Consider the following 22,724-nt stretch of genomic DNA (forward strand, 5'->3'; position numbering starts at 1 on the left):
TTACAGGCTTGTGTTTTTGTTGTCATATTTAAAATATAATTATATTCTAATCCTGTTCGAAATTTGTATACAAAGAGAGTAGCCTACATATTTTAGTTTTGAATGGTGTTTGTGTTGTGTTTTTGCACACTTTGATGCCTTGATGACAGGGAAATAAAATAATGACATTCATCTCTCCTTTTATTCATTTCATGAAGCCTCTAGTACTTTACTTTATTTTCAGGTAAACTAACTGGTTGCAAAGCTGGAGAGTTTTTGACTGAGTTAATAATTTAGCACGAGTATGGCTATATTACCCAACATCAGCTCACATATTATCAAAGGCGAGTCCAGGAATAGTAAATTCAATATGATACAAAAATTAAGTGTTTTTTACCGTATTTATCGGATCTTGCTCTTCCAACAAACTCCGCGTGATAGGTGGATGACATTAGAACAGCGCGAGAGCGTTTTGAAATCAAACTCCTCCATATGATTTCCCGAATATTTCTCGCGGTACTTTGATGTCATGTGCGTTTCGGTTCTTGCATTGCTGCGTGAAGTTGAGAGAACGTCCCTGCCTTTGCCTCATCCATTGTTTTTATATGGGAAGAATGTTTTATTTTCAGTGTGAGAAATACAAGGTGTGGCGTGTGAACTGGCTGAAATGCGTGTGTCTCACGCCGAAAGCATGAGACTTGAGAGCCCTGTTTGCATCTAACGTTCTAGAGATGTTAATACACATAGACAGCAATAAACAAAAGCTGTGCATGCTCTCCTCACGTCTTTCTTGTAAAATAATAATAATAAGTAAGGTTAACATTAAGCATACCGCTTCGGTTCAATGCCGGCTCGAGGGGGATCCTCCCTGTTCTGCGCACAGTGTCGGTCATGTGTGGGCGCGCCGCTAGCGCTGTGAACTAGTGATCGTCCCTAAAGAGATTGGCCAATGAAAGGTCAATACTTCATCATGTGACTAATTTTATTTACGGCTAAATTATTTTTTATTAATTTTACTAATAGTTACATTGGGCAGGCCTTCACAAAAGGGCGGGCATTTTGGTCATCCAGGGGTAAAGGGGCAGGTGCTTGGGCACCCGCCGCCCCCGCCCCCCCCCCCCCCTCTGCACGTGCCTGCTAACATATGTCATCTCACTTATTTAGTCATGATTTGTGCTAAGTCAATTAAATCACTGAGAGAAACACATTTATTTTCATGTGCAAATCCATCCACACTAACTGTTTTTAAAATAAATCCCCTTTTCAGTCTGTTTACAGTAGCTTAAAAAAAGAAATTCAGAATAAAACTGTCAAAAATCACTTTACTTGGGAAGTTCTTGAACCAATGAACTTGATGTAAAGTAAGTTCAGAGTAAGACAAAATTGAATCTATTAAATAATGTCAGATTTGTTATATGGTATTTTTCACTTCTAATGTGATTTATAGTCTTCTGACAGTAAAATGGTTTTGGCTGTAGTACGTGTGTGTAATAGTTTACTTCCACCTGTGGAGGAGTAGGAACCGATACATAACATGATACATAATACACAGGTAGTGTTCTACAACTACTGTGAATTTTAGTTCATATCAGAAATAAGCTTTCAAAGTGATCTAACCAAGTAAAAACCCTCATTTGATATTAGCTGATTGGGATGTTGCCTAAAAATTAAGCTTCTCCCTAAACAAAAACTAAAAATTGTTAGTATGACATCAGTATTTGATCTGTGACTCATTTATTTACATATATATTGTATGGCATAGCTAAAATTAAATGAATTCTTTACAATATAGGATCATGGATATATTAGGAGCTTTATCCCCAGATATTAAAGAAAAACAGGTTAATATGTTTAAAGAAGCATTATATAAATATTTGCCCCTTACACAAGCATTATTTTCCAGTTTACAAAATCTAAACAATGCATGTAAAAAAATCTTTCCATCTGTGCAGAAACTAGACAGAAAACTTTGAAAGTAAATTAACATTTCACTAAAATTTTATCATTTCTCAATAACATGTTATATTTGGTTGTTAAAGGCGGGGTGCATGACCTCTGAAAGACAATGTTGACATTTGAAATCACCTAAACAAACACACCCCTACCCCAATAGAATCTGGACCTTCTTTTGAAAGACCCGCCCCACACATACGCAACCCAGGCAACGATGTTGGTTAGTAGACATGCCCCTTACTGCTAATTGGCAACAAGTGGGTTTTGGTAGTCGGCCCGACTCCCTTTTCCAAAGTGTTTTTCAGAAATCATGCACTTCGCCCGTAAGAGACAAATTCTTTCAGCAATGATTTGCCAAATATAACACATTGACAGCTGAACACATAAGAGGTCAACATTAAAGGGGACATATCATGAAAATCTGACTTTTTCCATGTTTAAGTGCTATAATTGGGTCCCCAGTGTGTCTATCAACCTAGAAAATTTGAAAAAAAAAACACATAGTTTTGGTAAACCATTATCTGCAAGCATGTGAAAAAAATAGGTCATTGAAATTCGGCTCTCCTTGTGATGTCAGAAGGGGATAATCCCGCCCCTGAATCTGCACTATCCAACCCCGGCACTGCCATTTAGTGCAGATATCAACTCATTTGCATTTTAAAGGACACACCCAAAAGGGCACATTATTGCTTGCACATACAAAGTGACCATTTTAGCATGCTATAATAAATTATCTATATGATATTTTGAGCTAAAACTTCACATATGTACTCTGGAGACACCAAAAATTTATTTGACATCTTAAAAAAGTCTTGTGAAATGTCCCCTTTAAGTAATTAAAACAATTCTTCCTTATTTTTTATCTATACCTGTAAATGTGTTTTCAATTAAAAAAAAAAACAAAAAAAAAACAAAGTAAAAACAAAACAAGCATTTAAAATTATGACCAAAATCTAAATGGTTTCATAACTACAAATATAATATCCCACAACATAACTATTTAAATCATGAAAGGCAAAAAACAATCACTGTGTATCAAACCTGTAGATTGCAGATGATAAGGGGCATTAAAATTAAACTGTGATCTGTATTTTAATGGTCTTTGGTTTTACGGTGTCCTGTCTGTGTAATGTGTGTGGTGTTGTTATGGTGCTTTCGGCTTGTGTTTGAATGAGAGGGGACAGCGCTGGATAACTCTTCTGGATGAATGAGGGTATCTGCAAAGACATTACAGCAATGCATTTACATTAGCAGAAACACTTCAAGTATGATACATTAATAGAGACCAGGGGCAACTGTAAGATATTTCTTAAATCTCAAACAAATAATGGCAGTTATTCAGCACACTTAGTGACGTTCTCTCTGTGCCATCACGTGAGAATTATTGCAAAAATTGTTTTTGTCTGAAACAGTCTAAATTAAAATGTAATTTTTATATTGATTTTGGTTATTGATGTAATCTCTACCTTAACTAATTAACTAATGAGAGATGCTTAAACTGTTGGGAGTAATCGTGCAAATTATAATAGCTGTGAAGACAGGGATTAACTGCAACCTTTTTTTAAACACAATATAGTTTAAAAAATTCAACTTTATTTGATAAGTTTTGTCAACTTATCACAAGCCAATACTTAAAATAGTAGAGTTGACTTGTTTTAACTTTATACTGCATTTTTGTTTTACAAAGAAACACTACTCAGTGTTACAACATTACATGTTGAATTTATTAGCCTATATTTGAAGAGTTTTGTTGCAAAACGAGATAATAATAAACATGTTTGGACAAAAATGTTAAAAAATGGATTTATGTTATCATGTTATTATTTTGTTTTATGGTGCTTCTTAGCTGTATTTTTTAAGGTATGAAGGTTTAAATCAAAACAAACCAACTGCAGTTGAATTGATATTAATTGGAATGCACAACCAAAAAACAAGATTTCTGAACAATTTAAAACGTTTTGCAACGAAACTCTTCATTTATTAATTTAAGGTTTTATGAGAACAAGTTGGTTAATTTAATTGTTCTTCAAGTGATTAAATTCACTCAAAACTATAGTCATTTATAAATTCAATCATGTCATGTTACAAAATATGTTCTTTAAACTGCTCCTGACGAGCTGGATGGCGGGAACAGTTGGCTGACACTGCCGTCGGTGTATGAATGAGTTAGTGAATGGGTGAATGTGTGAATGTGAGGCAAATTTTAAAGCACTTTGGATGGCCATAGGAGTAACAAGAGTTTCTAAACAGTCAATAAATCAAAACAATTCTGTATACAGGTAAGATTTGTAAAATTTACAAAAATTTGATGTAATGCATACAACTTTGTTGTTGTTGTTGTTGTTTACTGTTTTAAAGGATTAGTCCATTTTCTTAAAAAAAAATCCAGATAATTTACTCACCACAATGTCATTCAAAATGTTGATGTCTTTCTTTGTTCAGTTGAGAAGAAATTATGTTTTTTGAGGAAAACATTCCAGGATTTTTCTCATTTTGATGGACTTTAATGGAACCCAACACTTAACACTTAACTCAACACTTAACAGTTGTTTTCAACGGAGTTTCAAAGAACTCTAAATGATCCCAAATGAGGCATAAGGGGTCTTATCTAGTAAAACGATTGTCATTTTTGATAAGAAAAAATAAAAAATATGCACTTTTAAACCACCACTCCTCTTCTGTCTCGGTCATGTGAAGCGCCAGCGCGACCTCACGTAATTGCGTGGTGACCAGGACCTGAAGTTAACTTTTTTGACCAACTGCCACTGTGACTTTTTACCAGCCAGTTTTTTTTTTGCCTGAATAGTGAATGATAACATTTTCTTTATTGTATGAATTAAATATATATATATTTTTAGAGCTACAAAAGTGATTTTCTTTTTAGGTTGTTTGATTAACACAGACTTAAGTATGTTAATTGAGGTTACTGTCTCTTTAAGACCAAATAAGCACAGACTGGTTTTTGACTCTCTACACATACATTTAAAACATAAAGAAATGTTTTTATTAGAAAAAGAAGAATACTGTGAAGATCTTTTTTTATGTGCCTGCAAGAACAGAAAGATTTTATTTATGCTTGCTTTTAGGAACGCGTCTCTCCGATGTGCCCTATTGAGTGCCCTTAAACCCACGCGCGCACACACACAGACGGAGGGGGAATTCCAAACTGCGCACATAAACGCCCCACATACTTTGTTTCTCATTACTCTATTCGCAAAATGTATGTTAATATACTAGACACAGTAGCGCAACTCTCTCTAAAGTTTACACATCAAGAGTTCTGATCCGTCACAGCACTACACCCGCCGCTACGAGTCATCCAAAAATCTTTGAATGATACTCAGGCCGCGGTCGGCCGGGTCCTTTGAAATTAAGATGCCATTTAACTATTTTAAACAATTGCGGGTGGGTTAGTTGAATATTTCGGTCGGGAGCGAGTTTGACTAGCGCGTCACTGATTCGCACTGGCTACACGCCAATGTGGCCGGTAGATTGACAGTGTTACCCGCCAATTGCATAATCCACCCGCATTTGGCGCGTGGTCGGGTGTTAATTTCAGGCCCTGGTAGTGACGTAGAAAGGTCACGTGTTACATATATGAAACGCACAATTGGGGAATCATTTTAAACAATAAACTGACACCAAGACATTAATTAGTATCATTCCACATACAACAACGTCAAAATGGTCCTCTTTCTCCACACTTGTAAACACTGGGGCGTAGTTTAGCATTCGTCCTCCGTGACCTCTTGACGTGATGACGTATTGCGTGAGGTCAGGCTGGCGCATCACAGGACCGGAGATAGACGAGAAATTGTGGTTTAAAACTCTGTCTTTTAAAACAACTGTTAAGTGTTGAGTTAAAGCAACACTATGTAGTTTTTTTACCTTTAAATAATGTCTCTAAAGTTATTTCAGTGATAGAACAACTTTTAACTGGACAAATTGTACTGTTGTTGCAACCTGAGTAGCCTCCTAGCTGCAACAAGCACTCTCTGAAAGTGGCGGTGGAGGGTAGGAAACACAGCCCCGCCCCTCCCCCTGCATGCAGAAGAGTGTCTGATCCCAGGCACTGTTGCGCTTTTCAACCACATGGGGGAGCTGTAAGTCATTTTTACATGGAAACTACATAGTGTTGTTTAAGTGTTAAGTGTTGGGGCCATTAAAGTCCATTAAAATGAGAAAAATCCTGGAATGTTTTCCTCAATAATCATAATTTCTTCTCAACTGAACAAAGAAAGACATTAACATTTTGGATGACATGGTGGCGAGTAAATTATCTGGATTTTTTTTAAGAAAATTGACTAATCCTTTAAGTTGTATTTTTTACAGAACTTTTCTGGTAACCACAGCTGCCAGTATTTCTTTGTAAAAACTACAGATTTTTTTACAGTGTAGAACTTACAAATCAACAGGAAAAACTGTATATACATTAGCACTAGGGATGCTCAATATTTTCGACTGACAATGCCAAAAACGAAAAATTACACTGATAAGATTTGCAGTGTGTTACAGGGATCATCCCTAATTAATTTACCTGGATGGAGCTGTTGAGGACTGTTAGATCTCATGGCTCGATTCCTGGCTCCCTCTTTTCCAGTAACTTTGATGGGCAGTACTTGAGACACCTCTATGCCAGCTAAAAGTGTGAAAGTACATTTAGACAATGACTAAGAAAACGCCCCAGTAAAACATACAAGACAACATGACCTCAGAACTTTACTTGCGTATTCACACACAGATGGAGATCTTATAGCAGCTCTTACCTGCACAGTTGGTATGGTGATGTGAGTGGTGTTTGCGGTGTTTCTCTTTGCCCTTCGGTTGGCTGGTCAGTTCGGTTGGGATCTGCTGTTTAATTGCAATGACTTTGTGTGATTGGTTGGTGGTGCTAAAGAGGTGGATGGGTACATCTGTCTTGACGGGCATAGCACTAATGCTCTTCCCATGTGGTGGCACCAGTGGTGGCCTCTCTTCAAAGCTGGGGACATTCGGTATGGGGTAAGGATGAGGTATCTGAAGAGAAAACAAAAAAGCACAATCAAAACAATTTTGTGAAATTGGCCAGAACGTTTTAAGGAAAACATCAAAACGTAAGATCCTTGTATATATTAAAGGAAACAACAACAGCTGCAAGTAGCTGATAATAAATTAAATAAGTAGAAGACCAGTTTAATAACAAACCTGTATCTCTTCATTCTTCAGAGAAAGGTTTCCAGTGTTGGACACGTTCTCGTTCTTCTTTAACTTCTTCTGCAACTGCTCCAGCTTTTCTTTTTCCTTCTCCACGGCGCGCATGGAGCCTCTGAGTCTCTCCAGATCCTGCTGGTATTCCTCTCTGCACCTCTCCAGCTGACATCTCTCCTTCGCCAGCTGCTCCTTCTGCTTGCTGCACTTCATTTCTCTCTCTCTCAGCTCTTTCTCCCTCATCTCTGTTTGCACTCTCTGTTTCTCTTGCTCCTGCTCCCACTGCATCTGCTCCTGTCTGCGCTGCTCCTGCAGACGCTGGAAGTTGACCAGTTCTTCCCGCTGCTTTTCCAAATTTCGATGCTTTTCTTGTTCCATGAGAGTGCTGCCCCGGTGTTGGGACATCAACTCATCAATGGTGGCGCGTTGAACCTCAATGTGGGTTTCTAAATTTGAGACTACAGGCTGAGGAGAGAACAGAACAGAAAAATAAGTAAAAACACTTGTCTGTGCATTTCAGTGACAAGTGAGCAAGACATGAGTATCAAACAGTTCAACCAAAAATGAAAATATAGGCATCGTTATTTCTTGCTGTCACACTAAACCAGTTACCTTATCTATGTCAAAGAACTGTATATTAACAATAAGGTAAATTATGGCCATTTAAATAATTACTACCAGTGCACAACAATAGGGACTGCTCAATGGTTTGGAGCCAGCGCGAGCGGTGCTTGGGACAGTTGTCACAAAAGTAAGCTGCACCCTTTAGGCCTTGCCAATGTAAATATTTAAAGATAACCCAAAATAGATATTAATGCGGCACTCACACGCTGTTTGAGAGGTTTTGTGTGTGTGCACATCCGAAGAGCGTAACTAGAAAACCACATCTCAAGGCTTGCAATAACGCACGAATACTAATAGCATGCAGATTACTTAATCCTCTTCATCCCAGTGGGACATAAGGCGTTATCATCTGCCAGTCTTTATTCATGGCCACATGTTGTGCCTCCCCATAGCTTCTGCCAGCTATGATGTCACTGTTCTCCTCTAGGTGATCTTTGATCTTATTTGCCAAGTGGTGTCCATGTAAGTGCCATTTCTGGGATGCATTGCATGTCCCTTCTTAATACATGCCCAAGCCATCTCAACCATCTACATTTGATTTAAACCACCACACTGTGACATTTTTTCTTCTGTATAGCTCTCTGTTTCTTTCTGGTCAGTAGATACCACATGTTTTTCTCAAGCAAGAGTTTCGTAAGACATCCAGCTTTCTCATATTATTCAGCACCACTCACCAGCATTCAGAGTCATACAGTCAGATTGACTTTACATTGTTGTTATACAGCCCAACCACCCTGAGCGTTTCCCATCGAGTATAACACAGCATTCAAAATGTTGGTAAAACAACCCTATCAAGGTCACCATCTTTGAAGAAACTCTGTAGGAACTTAGGATCTTCCGTAGGGTGTCACAATATAAACCATCGAATGCCTTTTTAAAGTCGATGAAGTTACTATAAATGGGGTTGATCCATTCAAGACAACAGTGTGATGCATCGCTGGCTATCACAGACCTGGAGGTTACCTTTCATAGGGAGCTTCAAAATTAATCCTTTGGACCAGTCATATGAAATAAAGCAATAAACCCCAAGAAGCAGTGGGTTACCAGTGCATTTTATAACAGCTAAGGGGCGTTGTTAGGCACGACCCGAAGCGGAGTGCCTAAACCCCCTTAGCTGTTATAAAATGCACTGTAACCTCACTGCTTCGCGGGGGTTATTGCGTTTATAAAACGGTTACTTCATATGCATAACGTTAGCGGGATTTTATAAAATAAAACACAAATAAGTTGTAATTATTAGTACAAATATTACTCTTCCGCCAAACAAAGTAGTTCCTCAGAATCAAGTGTGACTGAAACAGAGCGCAGTTCCCAACCAACACAGACGCAGCAAAGACACAATGAAAATATGATTTAAGACTGTGGTGTTTATTTTATAAATCAACATTCATCTAATTTATACATTAACATTTATATCATGCAACTGTCGAAGTGCTTGGAAGCATGCTGAACTCTTTCCCCGTCAGCGTTTTGATAGTATGCTTGGATGTTTTACATCCAGTTTTAGTTTAATGCCTTGCAGAAAAATTATCTTTTTTAAATAAATATAAAATATCAAATGAAAGAACGGACCATCCGCTTAAAAAAAATAAAAAAAACGTTTCATCCTACCTTCATTTGTTCTCTTATCACCTCTCAAATTCTTTAGCTAAAAGCGGAGATAATTCCATTTTTGTGAAGAACTTTTGTAAGAGATCAGATTCAAAGCCATCAAAACTTACACGCTGTGTTTTCAGTGTTGAGTGAATGCGTCAGTGTTTAAGTTGTGTAAGATCGCCATCTAGTGGATAATAGCAGACGTATGAACTTGAGTTAGAAACTCCTCAGACAACGTTTTCTTTTTATCGACGAGATGACTCAACAATATTTATTGATATTTATTTGGATATCGCCATTAATTGTGCAATTGTAGAAAATTTGAAAATATGAATAAAGACTGTGGTGTTTATTTTCATAAATCAGTACGCAGCAACAGTGGCGCAGTGATACTTATGTAATCTGGTCTGAACCGTGGGGTTACCGGGGTATTTTATCACGGCTTAGAACATGTTTCAACCAATCAGAATGAAGAACCAGAACTGCCCATTTTATAATAAAGATTTGGTCCCATAGGTCATGGAAGAGGTTTGTTAAAACTCTTGTTTAAGTTTTCAAATCAGCCTTAGGCATTTCTGCATACGATCCCCTTCAAAATTATCGGGACAGTGTGGCCAATTTCTTTATTTTTGCTTTAGACTGAAAACATTTGGGTTCGACATCAAAAGATGAATACCAGACAAGAGATTTACATGCCAGGTTGAAATTTTCCAAAATGTTGCCAGTCCAAGAGCTAGTGGTTGTCTCAGTCCCAACCTCTTCTCCATCAACTCACCCATCACTTGTGTTGCACAGATGACTGTATTGTAAAGCGCCCCTACTGTTCAGAAAGCACAGCTGCCACCTTGTTTCCTTCTATTCTATGCTCTTATAGAATGTATGGTTTACGCCAGCATACTTGACAGCATACCTTAACTTTATTAAACACTGCACATAAAATTAGCTTTTACTGTGCACAGCCATATCAGGTGCAGTTCTCAAAAGGGTCAGAGGTAGAACAACAACCATACCATTAATATGTAGGTGAGTATTCTATCTAAGAATATCATAATATTAAATCTACACCTTTTGGATAAAAACATAGTTGTCATTGTAAATGGTCAGAAGGTCTCTACTAGTTTGAGTGGGTGAAAATAATAAGGTGAAATTTTCTCATCTCTACACCATAAATAAAGTGGGGAAAAAAAAGAAATGCATTTTGGATTACCTGAAGGCTGCAAAGCTTCTGTGACAGTCTAATTACAGTTTCATAAAGCTGAGGAAATAAAACAAATAATGTTAAAAATACCAAATGTGTTTTAATGAAGTGAAGAACAGAACAATACAGTAACTCTCACCGCTGCTTTAGGAAAACTGACTTTCCAGCTCTCTAGAATTATCTCCCCATCTGCCTAATGGGTCAAGCAAAGCAGGATTTCACAAGCGCAAGTAACAGCAGAGGAAAACGTGTGGTATCAATGAATGTGCTATGCTCACCGACAGCTCCAGACTCTCTTCAGTACAAAGCTCTCTGAGCTGAGAATTTGAGTTAGCCCGCTGGTTTCCATCTCTCATTCTTTCCAATAAACTCCCAGTACCATCTGCAAACAGTCCACAAGTTAACAGCACTACATTCTCATTACAACATAAGTTAGAAAAAAAGTATACTATACAAAGGATGAATGTAGATTTGTACTAACTTTTGGGTAACGTGTAGTCATCATTGTCGAAACCTGTGAAGATACGAGGACTCTTGGACACTGGCACCAGATCCATTCCCTCACCAGTGGAGGGAGTCTGGTCTAACTCACATGCTACCAACAACCTCTGTAAATGCTCCACTGTAAAACAACATCACCACATAAGGATTTCAGTACTGACAATACATTTTTTTTAATTAAGGTTAACTTCTGACTAAGATGTTAACGGTTCATTGTCTAAACAGTGAAAAACTTGTATTTTTGTTGGCAAAAATAAAAATACCCTTGGCACTGCTAGCATGGCAGAGTTTCCTCTATCCCTCTAATCCTCTATCTAAGTGTCAACTTTCATAATTTTATGTATTCAGTTCTATGGGATGGCATATTCTTCATGTCAGAAGAATGTCATTGCACTTTCAGCTCATGGTCATGAGTAGGGGTTTCCCTAGAATAGGTAACAGCACCACATCTGCAGTGTCATATCAGCTACCTCAAGTTGCTGGCAGTGTTGCTGTGGAGGCTTCGGATATTGACTCATTGCAATCACGCCAAATGCAGTAAACATCTCTGGCATACATCAGGGATGCCAAATACTGTGTGTTTGATTATGGTCAGAACTGAACTCTGCAGGACAGTTGACCTCCAGGAGCAGGATTGGGCACAGCTGGGTAAATAAATTGCCAAAGCTGTGTACGTTCATGTCACTCAACTCTTAACACACCTGCCTTGCCTCGGGGTCTATGCAAAAGTGTGTTTCCCAGTGAGCCTTGTTTTATACAGATGTTGTGTAAAGTCAGGATGGAAGAAGAGCAGCTCTTTGTTTTGTGTATCCCATAACATCGGCATACCAATCACAAGGTCTGCGATGCCCATTTGCTATTCAAGCATACTATCAAATACAACTTTAACCTCCTGCCACAGTTAAGTGCGATTTACACTTCTGCATAGGACCTATGCTGTAGCTTCTATGCATCAGTTTTCATTTAGACTTATGAGTTGTTGTCGGCACTGATGTGCAATTACGCATGAAGATCGCTAGTAGGCACCGTCTATGGGGATGTTACAGTATCAAGGCAAAAGCAGAAGAAGATGTAGCTTGCTGTGTACGTTGTTGGAGAAGTATCAGCAGGCTACGGTGCACAATCGACACAAGACGTATAAATTGTGCGTTTAACGGCATTGCTAGGTGTTTGCTTACTGGTCCAGTCAGAACAGCCCAAATCTCTATTATGTATTCTGGTCACATGAACCTTCAAAAAAAAGTCATATATTATTTGTTTACATGGCAAAAATTTCATGATTTGAGGATAAATCAATTCCATAGCACAAATGTACAAGATTTGTTAGGCATATATTACTACATAATCCCACATACTGTATGAGCAAGAGTAATAGCTATTTTTGCTTAGCAAATAGAACTGAAAACGTAATGTTCTTAAACCACATAATGCGAATAATACATTTAAATGACTTTCCTTCTATAGCACAATTCTTACCGTCCTTTAATGCACCAGTGAGAATCTGATCCCCTTGCAGGGACTCAACTGCATTGTGCTCAGATGGTGAGCAGTCATCAGCGCCTGTCACATAGGCTGCAATGTTGGCAAATAACCTGTGATTCTCTGTGAGGTGGTGCTCTATAAAGGCATCTCTCATACACAGATTACCTGCTCAGAAAAAAAAACACGATTCAAACAAGAAAAAACAATTAAATATGACACTTGCTCTTTGCTAAAAAAGCAGACTGAACCGATAGATTGTGGATGCGCCATAAACCGCATACTTTCTTACTATAAACAGTAGTATGTGAGAAACAGTATGTGACAATAGTAGTATGTCTGAATCAGTACTCATAAAAGGGTAAGCGAAAACTACCCGGATGACCTACTACTTCCAGCTGGATTCAGAAGTGTGCATTCAATGAACACTTTTCTATCCCTATTAGAGAGATGTGTGAATGGAAATGATGCAACGCAACTGAAGCTGGTAGGTCACATGACAATGACAATATGGCAAATGTAGTATGTTTGGATTTCATTCATACTACTCGTCCACACTATATTATAAGCTCGTTAAGTATTTACTGATTCAAATAAGTACCTCTTCAAGACAGTATGCAATTTCAGACACAGCACAAGTTTGCATTATATACTTGCAAAGTTCCTGATTCTCTCAGAAAGTTCTTCTGGTTCCTCTTCCACTTCTTCTGGACAGCTGAAACACAACCAGTCAGTGTTATTATTATTTTTAACGCGCTTTTAGCAAGGAAAATCATACATTCTTTAATGAAAGAATTATATAATACATTTTAAGATATATTCAAAACAAAGAGAGATAGGATATTTTTGCTCAGCCAATGGCAAGTTTGGGGTGAGTGCCTGGGAAATATTATCTGTATTAAGCCGTTTACCCTTTACTAAGAACTGACTTTAAAATGGTACAGATCAATATACTGTCAGGAGATGTTAGTAATCTAATGTACTGTAAATGTTTGGTGATTTGTTTAAGTGTATAGAATTCCTACGTGTTTATTTAAACAGCACATGGGTCAAAATGCTAGTTTGAGCAGTGGGGTGTTGGATTTGTGTGGCGGTTTGATGTTTGAATCTTTTTCAGTTTCATTTGATGGTGCTAGTGGTGGAACAATTATAATCTTTTACTGTAAAAACAAAATTTTTACAGTAATTTACAGTATTGACTCTATGGAACGCACCACACCACCGCCTTCCAGATTTGGTCTCTCCAAGCTCTGCGCACCTCTCCGGAGGGAGTGCAAAACTCGTACATCTCTGGAGGGTCGGAGGAGGCCGTGAACAAAAACAGAGCCTTTTCGTCATGAGCCACCTCATGCACTGTGAGCTTCTGGAGTGGTATCACTGGAGGTTGACTGTCCTACGGGAACACGTATCACAGCAGAACCTGACTGTTACAACGAAAGGCATAACCACATATAGTATGTGCTGTACGTAAAACAGATATTTGTCAAATCTCACCAGTGAAGCAAAGGTAAGTCGCTGATCTTTCTCAAGTAACAGCAGCAAAACATCTGATAACAGCAGGACAAGGACATCTGAGAGAAAATGAAGTATTCAAATGTCAGTCAATATAAAAATACACTACCTGATAACCGACCCTTTGTTAATTTCTGTCTCCCTCTGTTACTGTTGCGAATACAGACACAGTTGACGCTCCACTCAGACAGCCAGCGACCAGCAGTAGCAGAGCGACGCAATCTCATTCATTTTAATGGTAACTGGGCGACTTCCGGCGGCACGAGTGAAAGTGACCGTTGGCGACCGTATGGGCGTGTCCAGCGACGCAAGAAAGTTAAGAAAAGTTTAACTTTATGCAAATGTCGAGCGAATTTTGGGAGCGACTACCAATGAAAACGAAGCAGTGGAGTTCACGGCATCCTTCTCTCGTCATTTACTGGTATGGATGGTACTCATTTGTTTATGACAAGCAGATTTAGAAACGCCTTATTGAAAGAGACGGGCAATACACAGCGATGTCTGAATGCGCTGTTACAGAACCTCTCAGAGAATGAACTGGAGACAATGTAGTTTTCAGTCAAATGTGCCTATAAAATGTTTAAAACTGTTCTCAAATGGACAAAAATTACATCTGAAATGTTAACCAGGATTGCTAGGTCTGCGTAACAAAACCAGCTCAATGGCCAGTAAACAACAAAACTAGTCCAGTGGCCCTATCCCATACACCAAAACTCAAAATATGCCACTCCCATATATAAAATACACATTTTACAGTCATTCCCCACAATATCTTCTTGAAAAATTACTGTATAGAATCAACCATAAACACACCCCAAAAATCATCATGCCTTAAGATGCATGTTTTCTCTTCAAACCAAAGATAAAACAACTGTGACAACAGTTTAAAAGAAGCCCAATTGTGCAGTAAAACTGCAGGCTTTGCAACCCTGATAGTTATTTAAAAGGGTCCTATTATGCTTTTTCACTTTTTCAACTTCAGTTAGTGTGTAATGTTGATGTTTGAGTGTAAAATATAATTGCAAAAAGTTACAATGTTCAATCGGCTCAAAAGAGCTACAACAAACTTCAGCCAGGGTTCATGACATCATAAACCTATGGGAATATGCTAAAAATGGGTCGAGGCCTTGTTAACCTGCTTTAGAGAAGACGACAAACATTGCTTTATTGGTGTGTTGTCACCGTGTTGAAGAGACGTTGTTTATTTTATTTTTATTCTAAATCCACTATTGGTGCTTTTCCATTGCATAGTACCCACAGATTGGTTTTGGTCAGGTTACTTTTGGGGGTTTTCCAATGGGTGCAGTACGCAGTACCCAATACTTTTTTAGAACCACCTCGGTCGGGGTTCCAAGTGACCCAAGCTGATACCAAAACGTGAAAACACTGTAGATCACTGATTGGTCTGAGAAAATCATCACTACCAGCGTCATCGCTATAATGTAAAAGATTAGCTTTGCCCTCATGCTCGAGTGAACCTGTTGTCATCTGTGCTCTGCTATAAGTTCCCAAACTCACTTTTAGCGATGAAAAACTAGCCTGACTACGTCAGACTTAGTACAGAAGCGTAATGAAATTTAGCGGAAGTACAAAGTCTGAGATATCTTTAATTTTAACCGTTTTCCTCCGGCTTCAAAACCAACGGCCCAATCAAGGAACAGAGGGCGGGCTGAGAGCCGTGACGCGTAATCGTAGTTTACAGCGGACATGGAAACACAGAAGGCTATTCGCTCTTTAGTGGAGAACCGGCATTTGCCATCTGAAGCCCGAACAAGAAGAGTGTTTGTTATAAAAAGGTTTTAGGAAAAGTTTAATTTATCAACTATTATTGATGGTCTGCAAGAAACTGTGTGCTGCACAGCTTGGGGTACACAATTATTGAGAAATCATGGAGGGGAATTTCATCGTTCACAGTTAATGGTGGAGGACTTGTGGGCAAACATTCTTTGGTGATGGAAAATGCTCACCATCTGTATAAAAAAAGAAATGCAGCTTCTGGTAAGTGAATGAGGAGCAGAAGCTCATTTGCATTTAAAGGGGCCATGTCACGAGACTTTTTTAAGATGTAAAATAAATCTTTGGTGTCCCCAAAGCACATATGAAGTTTCATTATAACATGTTAAAATTGCCACTTTGTATGTGTGAGCAAAAATGTGCCGTTTTGGGTGTGTCCTGGATGCAAATGAGCTGATCTCTGACAGTGCCGTGGTAGGATAGTGCAGATTAAATGGTGGTATTATTATAATAAGATCTCCTTAGCCAAATTTCAATGACCTAATTTTTCACATGCTTGTAGAGAATGGTTTACCAAAACTAAGTTACTGGGTTGATCTTTTTCATTTTATAGGTTGATAGAAGCACTGCAGACCCAATTATAGCACTTAAACATGGAAAAAGTCAGATTTTCATGCCATGGCCCCTTTAAAGGTACACACATGAAACAGTGTGGTTTTGCTATACTCAAAAGAACAATTTGGGCAGGCTATAATAAATTATTTGAGGTGTTTTGAGCTAAAACTTCGCAGCAATTTTGGTTACAACTGAGACCTATATTACATATTGGGCATAATAGGACCCCTTTAAAATTAACGCTTAGTAAAAGGTCAGTCTAGGAACAGATACAGTGCTAGGGTGATAACCTTTGCTTTTGTTAGATGTTGATCTCCAGTTGAGCATCCCCTCATAAAGCAGCCTCCTCTCGCCCTGCAACATGTCCTCTCTGCGAAACACTCGACCGTTGGCCATCTTCACCTGGGACTTGGGCTCTAGTTTATTGCCCAGGTCCCTCAGTCTTGCTGCGTTCTCAAACTCGTCCACAGGGATATTTACTTTAGCTATGGTGTCTTTAAGCAGCTCCAGACCTTGCACCAGTTCCCTGTGCTTCTCTGAGTCAGCTGTCAACGGGTGAGTAATAAGGCGTAAAAGGAGTACAAAATTCTGTTTAATCTTCTGTCATCCAAGAAAGTAAAGACAGTAAACATACACTTATAAGCCATTACATTATTATCACCCCCAACTTACAGCAATGAGCGCATCTGGCAACCAAACAGTGGTACAGACCCTTTTTTAATAAAAGACAAATTGTGCAGGGCGCCTCAGAACTGCGTTTCATGCTGGTGATGGTCGTTACCATCATGATAATGTGCCATTCTACGCTGCCAGAATTGTCAAGGAGCGGTTTGAGGAACATAATGGTTCATTTCTGTTAATGTCTTAGCCTCCAAATTCACCTCACATGAGCCCAATCGAACATTACCCCTTCTCGCCACCACATTGAATAAGTGCGCCTCTTTTGTGGTAGTATTATAGATTATTAAGCAGGTGGTCCTATAATGTAATGGCTCATTAGTTTAAGGTTGAAGTGCATCTTGACACTTTTGATAAAACATGACATTATTAAATAAAACGTTTTCATGTGTAAATATGAGTTTGTTATCTGTCACATACTCAACGCTATGTCAATGTGACATTAGGGGTTTACCCCAAAGAGGCCAGTCACGTGAGAATTGGTGAGTGGAATTTGCATGCCCACACAAATGCATATATATGTAAATATAAATACTCCATAGATAGAGGCCTCTTTAGGATGAACCTCCATTCCCTGATGGAGAAAACAAGACCTTGTGTCTCTCCTTGGACACAGCTGAACTGCTTGCTAAATTGGCCTGAACACCGTCTAGGCTCCTTACAACAAATACATTATATAATTATAATCATATAATTAGGATATCATCAAAAAGTTGATTTATTTCACTAATTCCATTCGAAAAGTGAAACTTGTATATTATATTCATTCATTACACACAGACTGATATATTTCAAATGTTTATTTAATTAAATTTTGATGATTATAACTGACAACTAAGAAAAATCCCAAATTCAGTATCTCAGAAAATTAAAATATTACAAGAAAATGCCTCTCCTCTCTTTCTCCAGACTCTGATTTCCAAAGGAAATGCTAATTTTCTTTCATCAGAGAACATAACTTTGGACCACTCAGCAGCAGACCAGAAGCGAAACGCTTCTGACGCCGTCTGTTGTTCAAGAGTGGCTTGACACAAGGACCAACTTTATGGAGATGCAGATTTCATTTTCTTGGCGCCTGCACACAATGCCAAAGCTACCAGTGGTTTAAGGACTATGGTATCCCTGTTTTCATTGGCCAGCAAACTCGCCTGAGCTTAACCTCATAGAAAATCTATGGGGTATTGTGAAGAGGAAGATGGGATATGCCAGACCCAACAATGCAGAAGAGCAGAAGGCCACTATCAGAGCAACCTGGGCTTTCATAACACTCGAGCAGTGCCACAGACTCCATGCCACGCCACATTGCTACAGTAATTCAGGCAAAAGGAGCCCCAACTAAGTATTGAGTGCTGTACATGCTCATACTTTTTAGTTGGCCACGATTTCTAAAAATCCTTTCTTTGTATTGGACTTACTTGGAGTAATATTCTAATTTTTTGAGATACTGAATTTGGGATTTTCCTAAGTTGTCAGTTAAATCAAAAGTAAAAGAAATAAACATTTGTAATATATCAGTTTGTGTGTTATTATGAATGAATATAATATACAAGTTTCACTTCTTGAATGGAATTAGTGAAATAAATCAACTTTTTGACGATATCCTAATTATATGACCAGCACCTGTATATACTCATAGGTCCAGGAGAGTGTCTTACAAATACCATTTGTCAATTTTATTAGCTTTTTCTGAAAGATCAGAGGTGATTGGGCTTATCCCTAAAATCACTAAACTGAGACAGCATCTCAATCTTTCCATCAGGCAATAGAGGTTACATCAGTAATCAAGACGTTTCCATGTTTTTCATAAATGTAGTCTATTTGTGATTACATACATCATTTGAATGAATAAAAGAAAGTACCTACAATTTGCCTTAAAGCAACACTATGTAGTTTTTTACCTTTAAATAATGTCTCTAAAATTATTTCAGTGATAGAACAACTTTTAACTGGACAAAGTGTACTGTTGCTGCAACCCACGCAGCCTCCTAGCTGCTACAAGCACACTCTGAAAGTGGCGGTGGAGGGTAGGAAACACAGCCCCGCCCCTCCCCCTGCCTGCAGAAGAATGTCTGATACCAGGCACTGTTGCACTTTTCAACCACATGGGGGAGCTGTATGTCATTTTACATGGAAACTACATAGTGTTGCTTTAAAGAAAATAAGAAAATATATTACATAAAATAAAAACAGGACTTGCTCATTTGGAAGGTCAAACTGTCTAAAAAAACAAACAAAATAAAAGTTAAAATAAAACAGGACATAAACATACCTTGACTGTATGTAATGACACGTTCAACAAGCACTTGATAGTTAGTGATGCAATGTGTTATAAGTAGAATAATCTCTGGTATTCCCAATCTTTTTATGATGGACAGCCGGCATATTTTCTGAAAACAGAAAGAATGCAGTGATAAGAAATACAATTAAATTCCTCCACTCAGCCTCCAATTCTTAATCGTAATCAACAAAACAGTGATTTGGAGGTGTGTAGTATATTTTAGAGAACAAAAGTACCATCCAATCACAATTCCCTGAATCAACTTGATGTTGGTGAGAGGAATCCGACGTCACCTGCAGTTAAGTGAAGTACAGAGCACACGAAGGAGCTTGGCTCTTTACTTTTAAAAAGAGTTTAAATTTCTTAAAAGAGAGTCACTATCAGATGCAAGCAAATTAAGATGTGACATTTGGGGGCTCGCTTTTCCATTGCTCACGGAGGCCGCGCCGACATTACGCAGCATATGCACACACAAAAAAAACATGGACGCTGCTAAAAGTAAGTGTGCTACTCCAAGTGTCAGTGAATTTTTTTGTGAAGCAAAGTGGCGAATCTGATAAAGAGCATGCAAGTGAAGGACTTTTTGCATATCATTCTGTTATTCATGGGCACAATTTTCAGTCAGCTGACTGCACTGCAAAATTCATTAAGAAATGGTTTGATCCAAAAAAATTCTGGTGAAATTGGTTCTAGTGAAAAATACAAAATTCCCACTGATCTGCAATTTTATGTAAGTCTACATATTTTTTTACATAGTTAAAAATATTATCAAGTGTAACTACTTGTTTGTGTTCATTGGGAGTTGTGGGTCCTGTGTCTGTCCCGTATTCCACTCTGAGAAATCTGGTCACCCTATATTTAAACTTTATTTATACATGTTATCTATAAGCTATGGATAAAAATGAATATATGCTAATACAGGTGTGGCTAAGTCTGTCAATAATGAAGAAAATGTTTAAATGTTACATTTGCCCCTACAAACACCAGGGGCCTTATTTATAAAAGTTTGCGTAGGATTTGCGTCAGAAGTGGCGTACGGATGAGACATAGGACGCGCGTACGCACAGAAATATTCGGATTTATAAAACCGTGCGCACGCACATCCTACGCATTTTTCCCTTAATAAATCACAATCAATTCAAAATGTAGCGCAGCTTTTGTGGCTTCATGACACGCTCATAGTTGCCCATAAATAGTCCGTGAAACGCCCACAAGTTAATATGCATTGATTGCGAAATCATGGCAAACACAGAGAGGAAATCAAATCTATCTATCTATCTATCTATCTATCTATCTATCTATCTATCTATCTATCTATCTATCTATCTATCTATCTATCTATCTATCTATCTATCTATCTATCTATCTATATATCTCCTTAATTATCTATCTATCTGTCTATGTAATTGCATCTATATCTGCTCCGCAAGACAGACACATTGACGAGAATATCAGTTTTGTACATTATTTTGTTCTGTTTCTTTATGAGGATGAATTGCACAACATGCCAATATTATTGCAGAACATATTTCACTTTTCTTTTAGCAAATATGTGTTCATTTGAATTTCTGTTTTAATTTTCGATTGATTATTTTTTGTTTCACTGCTGATCGATCAAACGGGTGTTCGTGTAGGCTGTTAATTGTAAGACTTGCTTTGTGAAGTCTTCATGTTATTTATCAGAGGCAGTGTTGTCATTTTCACTTTTACGTGTTTCTTCCATCTGCCGATGGTGTCGTCATTTCTCATTTCACCCGTTTTTGTGCGTACGCCTGGGTCAGAGCTTGCGTGACGGACAGCACGTTTTCCCGTCAAGTTTGCTTTTTATAAATAAGTACTGCGTAGAGAGTGGCGTACGCCTTCTTTTGTGCTTACGCAACGTTTATAAATGAGGCCCCAGATGTTTTAGAAAAGAGGTCTCCAATGAGGTCCACAGACCTGCAATTCAGTTCCAACCCTAATTAATAACACCTGACCTGAAACACCCAATCGAGCCTTGAATCCCATTTCACATACTGTTTTTCTTATGGGAAAAATATAAACTAGGCGCATCCCAAATTACACACTTCTGTGCACGTGTGCTCAGACTTAAATAACTTTCTTAGATCTTATTTTTGTTAGCTGACTCCAGCACATTACATTTCAACAAGGTTTCTCAAAATTTGACAACAAAAAGGTTGCGTTCATTCTTACTCTTATGAAACTCTGAAACTTCTTGCTGTTTAGCAGTAGGTATCTGTACCAGTGGACTGCATCAGTGTGGTGACTGCAGAAAACTCCATAGCAGTACTGCAGTTTATCTCTCAATTCACCTGAGAACTAAACACACACACAAGCAGGAAGAGAAACTAAAATCAAAGCAGATCCTGTAAGCAGGGGGAAATCTGAAGCAAATTATACTTAAATATATTTAGGGCTGGAAAGTCAATGTTCAAATACAAAAAGTAATAAACAAATAATTCATGCACAACCTGCAGCAAATAAATGACACACCTGTGCGATGAAGATGTCTCCAATTCTGTGAATGCAGTAACTCTGACTGCTGCCTTCTTCCATGGAGTCGAATCCTCGTTGTTTAAGGGAGTTTAAGAGCTGAGCCATCTCCAGCAAGCTGTCCACCTGTGGGAAGAGTCTCTCCAGCTGCATCTCATCCATGTTTGTTTAGTTCTGGCTGTACTATTGATTTCATAAACACAATTGTTCAAAATCTCATGTAGATACTCTCAGAGGTATTAAATTCAATAACAAAATAATAACATCCCATACCGTGAATTATTTCTGTTAACTCCAGGTGGGAGCTTCAAAGTCTCGTGTATCTGCTTTCCAGAGTTCCACGCAGTGCATTATAATGACCATATGTGTTGAAAAGCAGCAAATATACTCCACGCTTAACGTCAACAAACAAAACCTCTGATGATAGAGTAATCACCTGGTTAAGTAAGCAGGTTAAACACTGTACCGTCAATATTGATGGTTTCAGAGGAATATGCAGACAGGAAGGTCGAGTCCTCTGACACGGGCTCGACACGCAGAGAGTCTGTTTCATCTTTAGTCCTGAAATACAAAAGATAATCACTGCAAAGAAACATTTTTTTGGATCAGTTATCATTAGACAAAGAGATGATAAAATAAACTACAAAAAATTGTAATGTCCAAATTATTGTTTTACATTGTGCAGAAAATGAGAAATAAGTTGTTTTCATACAGGCTTCTGCTGTATTCCCCTTGGCTCAAATCTGTGTGATAGATAAATAGATACTACAGTAACCTCCACATAAGGAGGGCCATAAGCGTAAACACTGTTGGCTTACATTACTTAGCCCAATTCCTTTCTTTCATAATATCCCAGCTTTCATTTTTTGGTGGGGCCAATGTATGCATAATATGGGC

The 22,724-nt window shown here is 38.2% G+C and overlaps 1 protein-coding gene across 2 annotated transcripts; it reads right to left on the reverse strand.

The window, feature by feature from the left end:
* Window positions 1-1,421: 1,421 nt before the first annotated feature.
* On the reverse strand, window positions 1,422-22,380 carry LOC129441876 (rho guanine nucleotide exchange factor 18-like). 2 transcript variants are annotated; one of them, XM_073873338.1, is made up of 17 exons: window positions 22,101-22,380; window positions 21,828-22,010; window positions 21,528-21,653; window positions 19,326-19,443; window positions 16,669-16,923; window positions 14,012-14,088; window positions 13,732-13,910; window positions 13,171-13,232; window positions 12,515-12,685; window positions 11,019-11,159; window positions 10,816-10,919; window positions 10,677-10,730; window positions 10,547-10,594; window positions 7,117-7,584; window positions 6,699-6,948; window positions 6,470-6,571; window positions 1,422-3,149 (listed from the first exon to the last, which is right to left on the reverse strand). In XM_073873338.1, the coding sequence occupies exons 2-17, from the start codon at window positions 21,987-21,989 to the stop codon at window positions 3,025-3,027; spliced, it is 2,442 nt and encodes an 813-aa protein (XP_073729439.1). In that variant the 5' UTR covers window positions 21,990-22,010; window positions 22,101-22,380; the 3' UTR covers window positions 1,422-3,024. The 2 variants fall into 2 exon arrangements, with proteins under 2 accessions (XP_073729439.1, XP_073729447.1); XM_073873346.1 differs by lacking the exon at window positions 22,101-22,380 and having other exon boundaries at window positions 21,828-22,073.
* Window positions 22,381-22,724: the final 344 nt, after the last annotated feature.

This window comes from Misgurnus anguillicaudatus, chromosome 2 (assembly GCF_027580225.2).
Source record: "Misgurnus anguillicaudatus chromosome 2, ASM2758022v2, whole genome shotgun sequence".
In the NCBI taxonomy this organism is placed as follows: domain Eukaryota; kingdom Metazoa; phylum Chordata; class Actinopteri; order Cypriniformes; family Cobitidae; genus Misgurnus; species Misgurnus anguillicaudatus.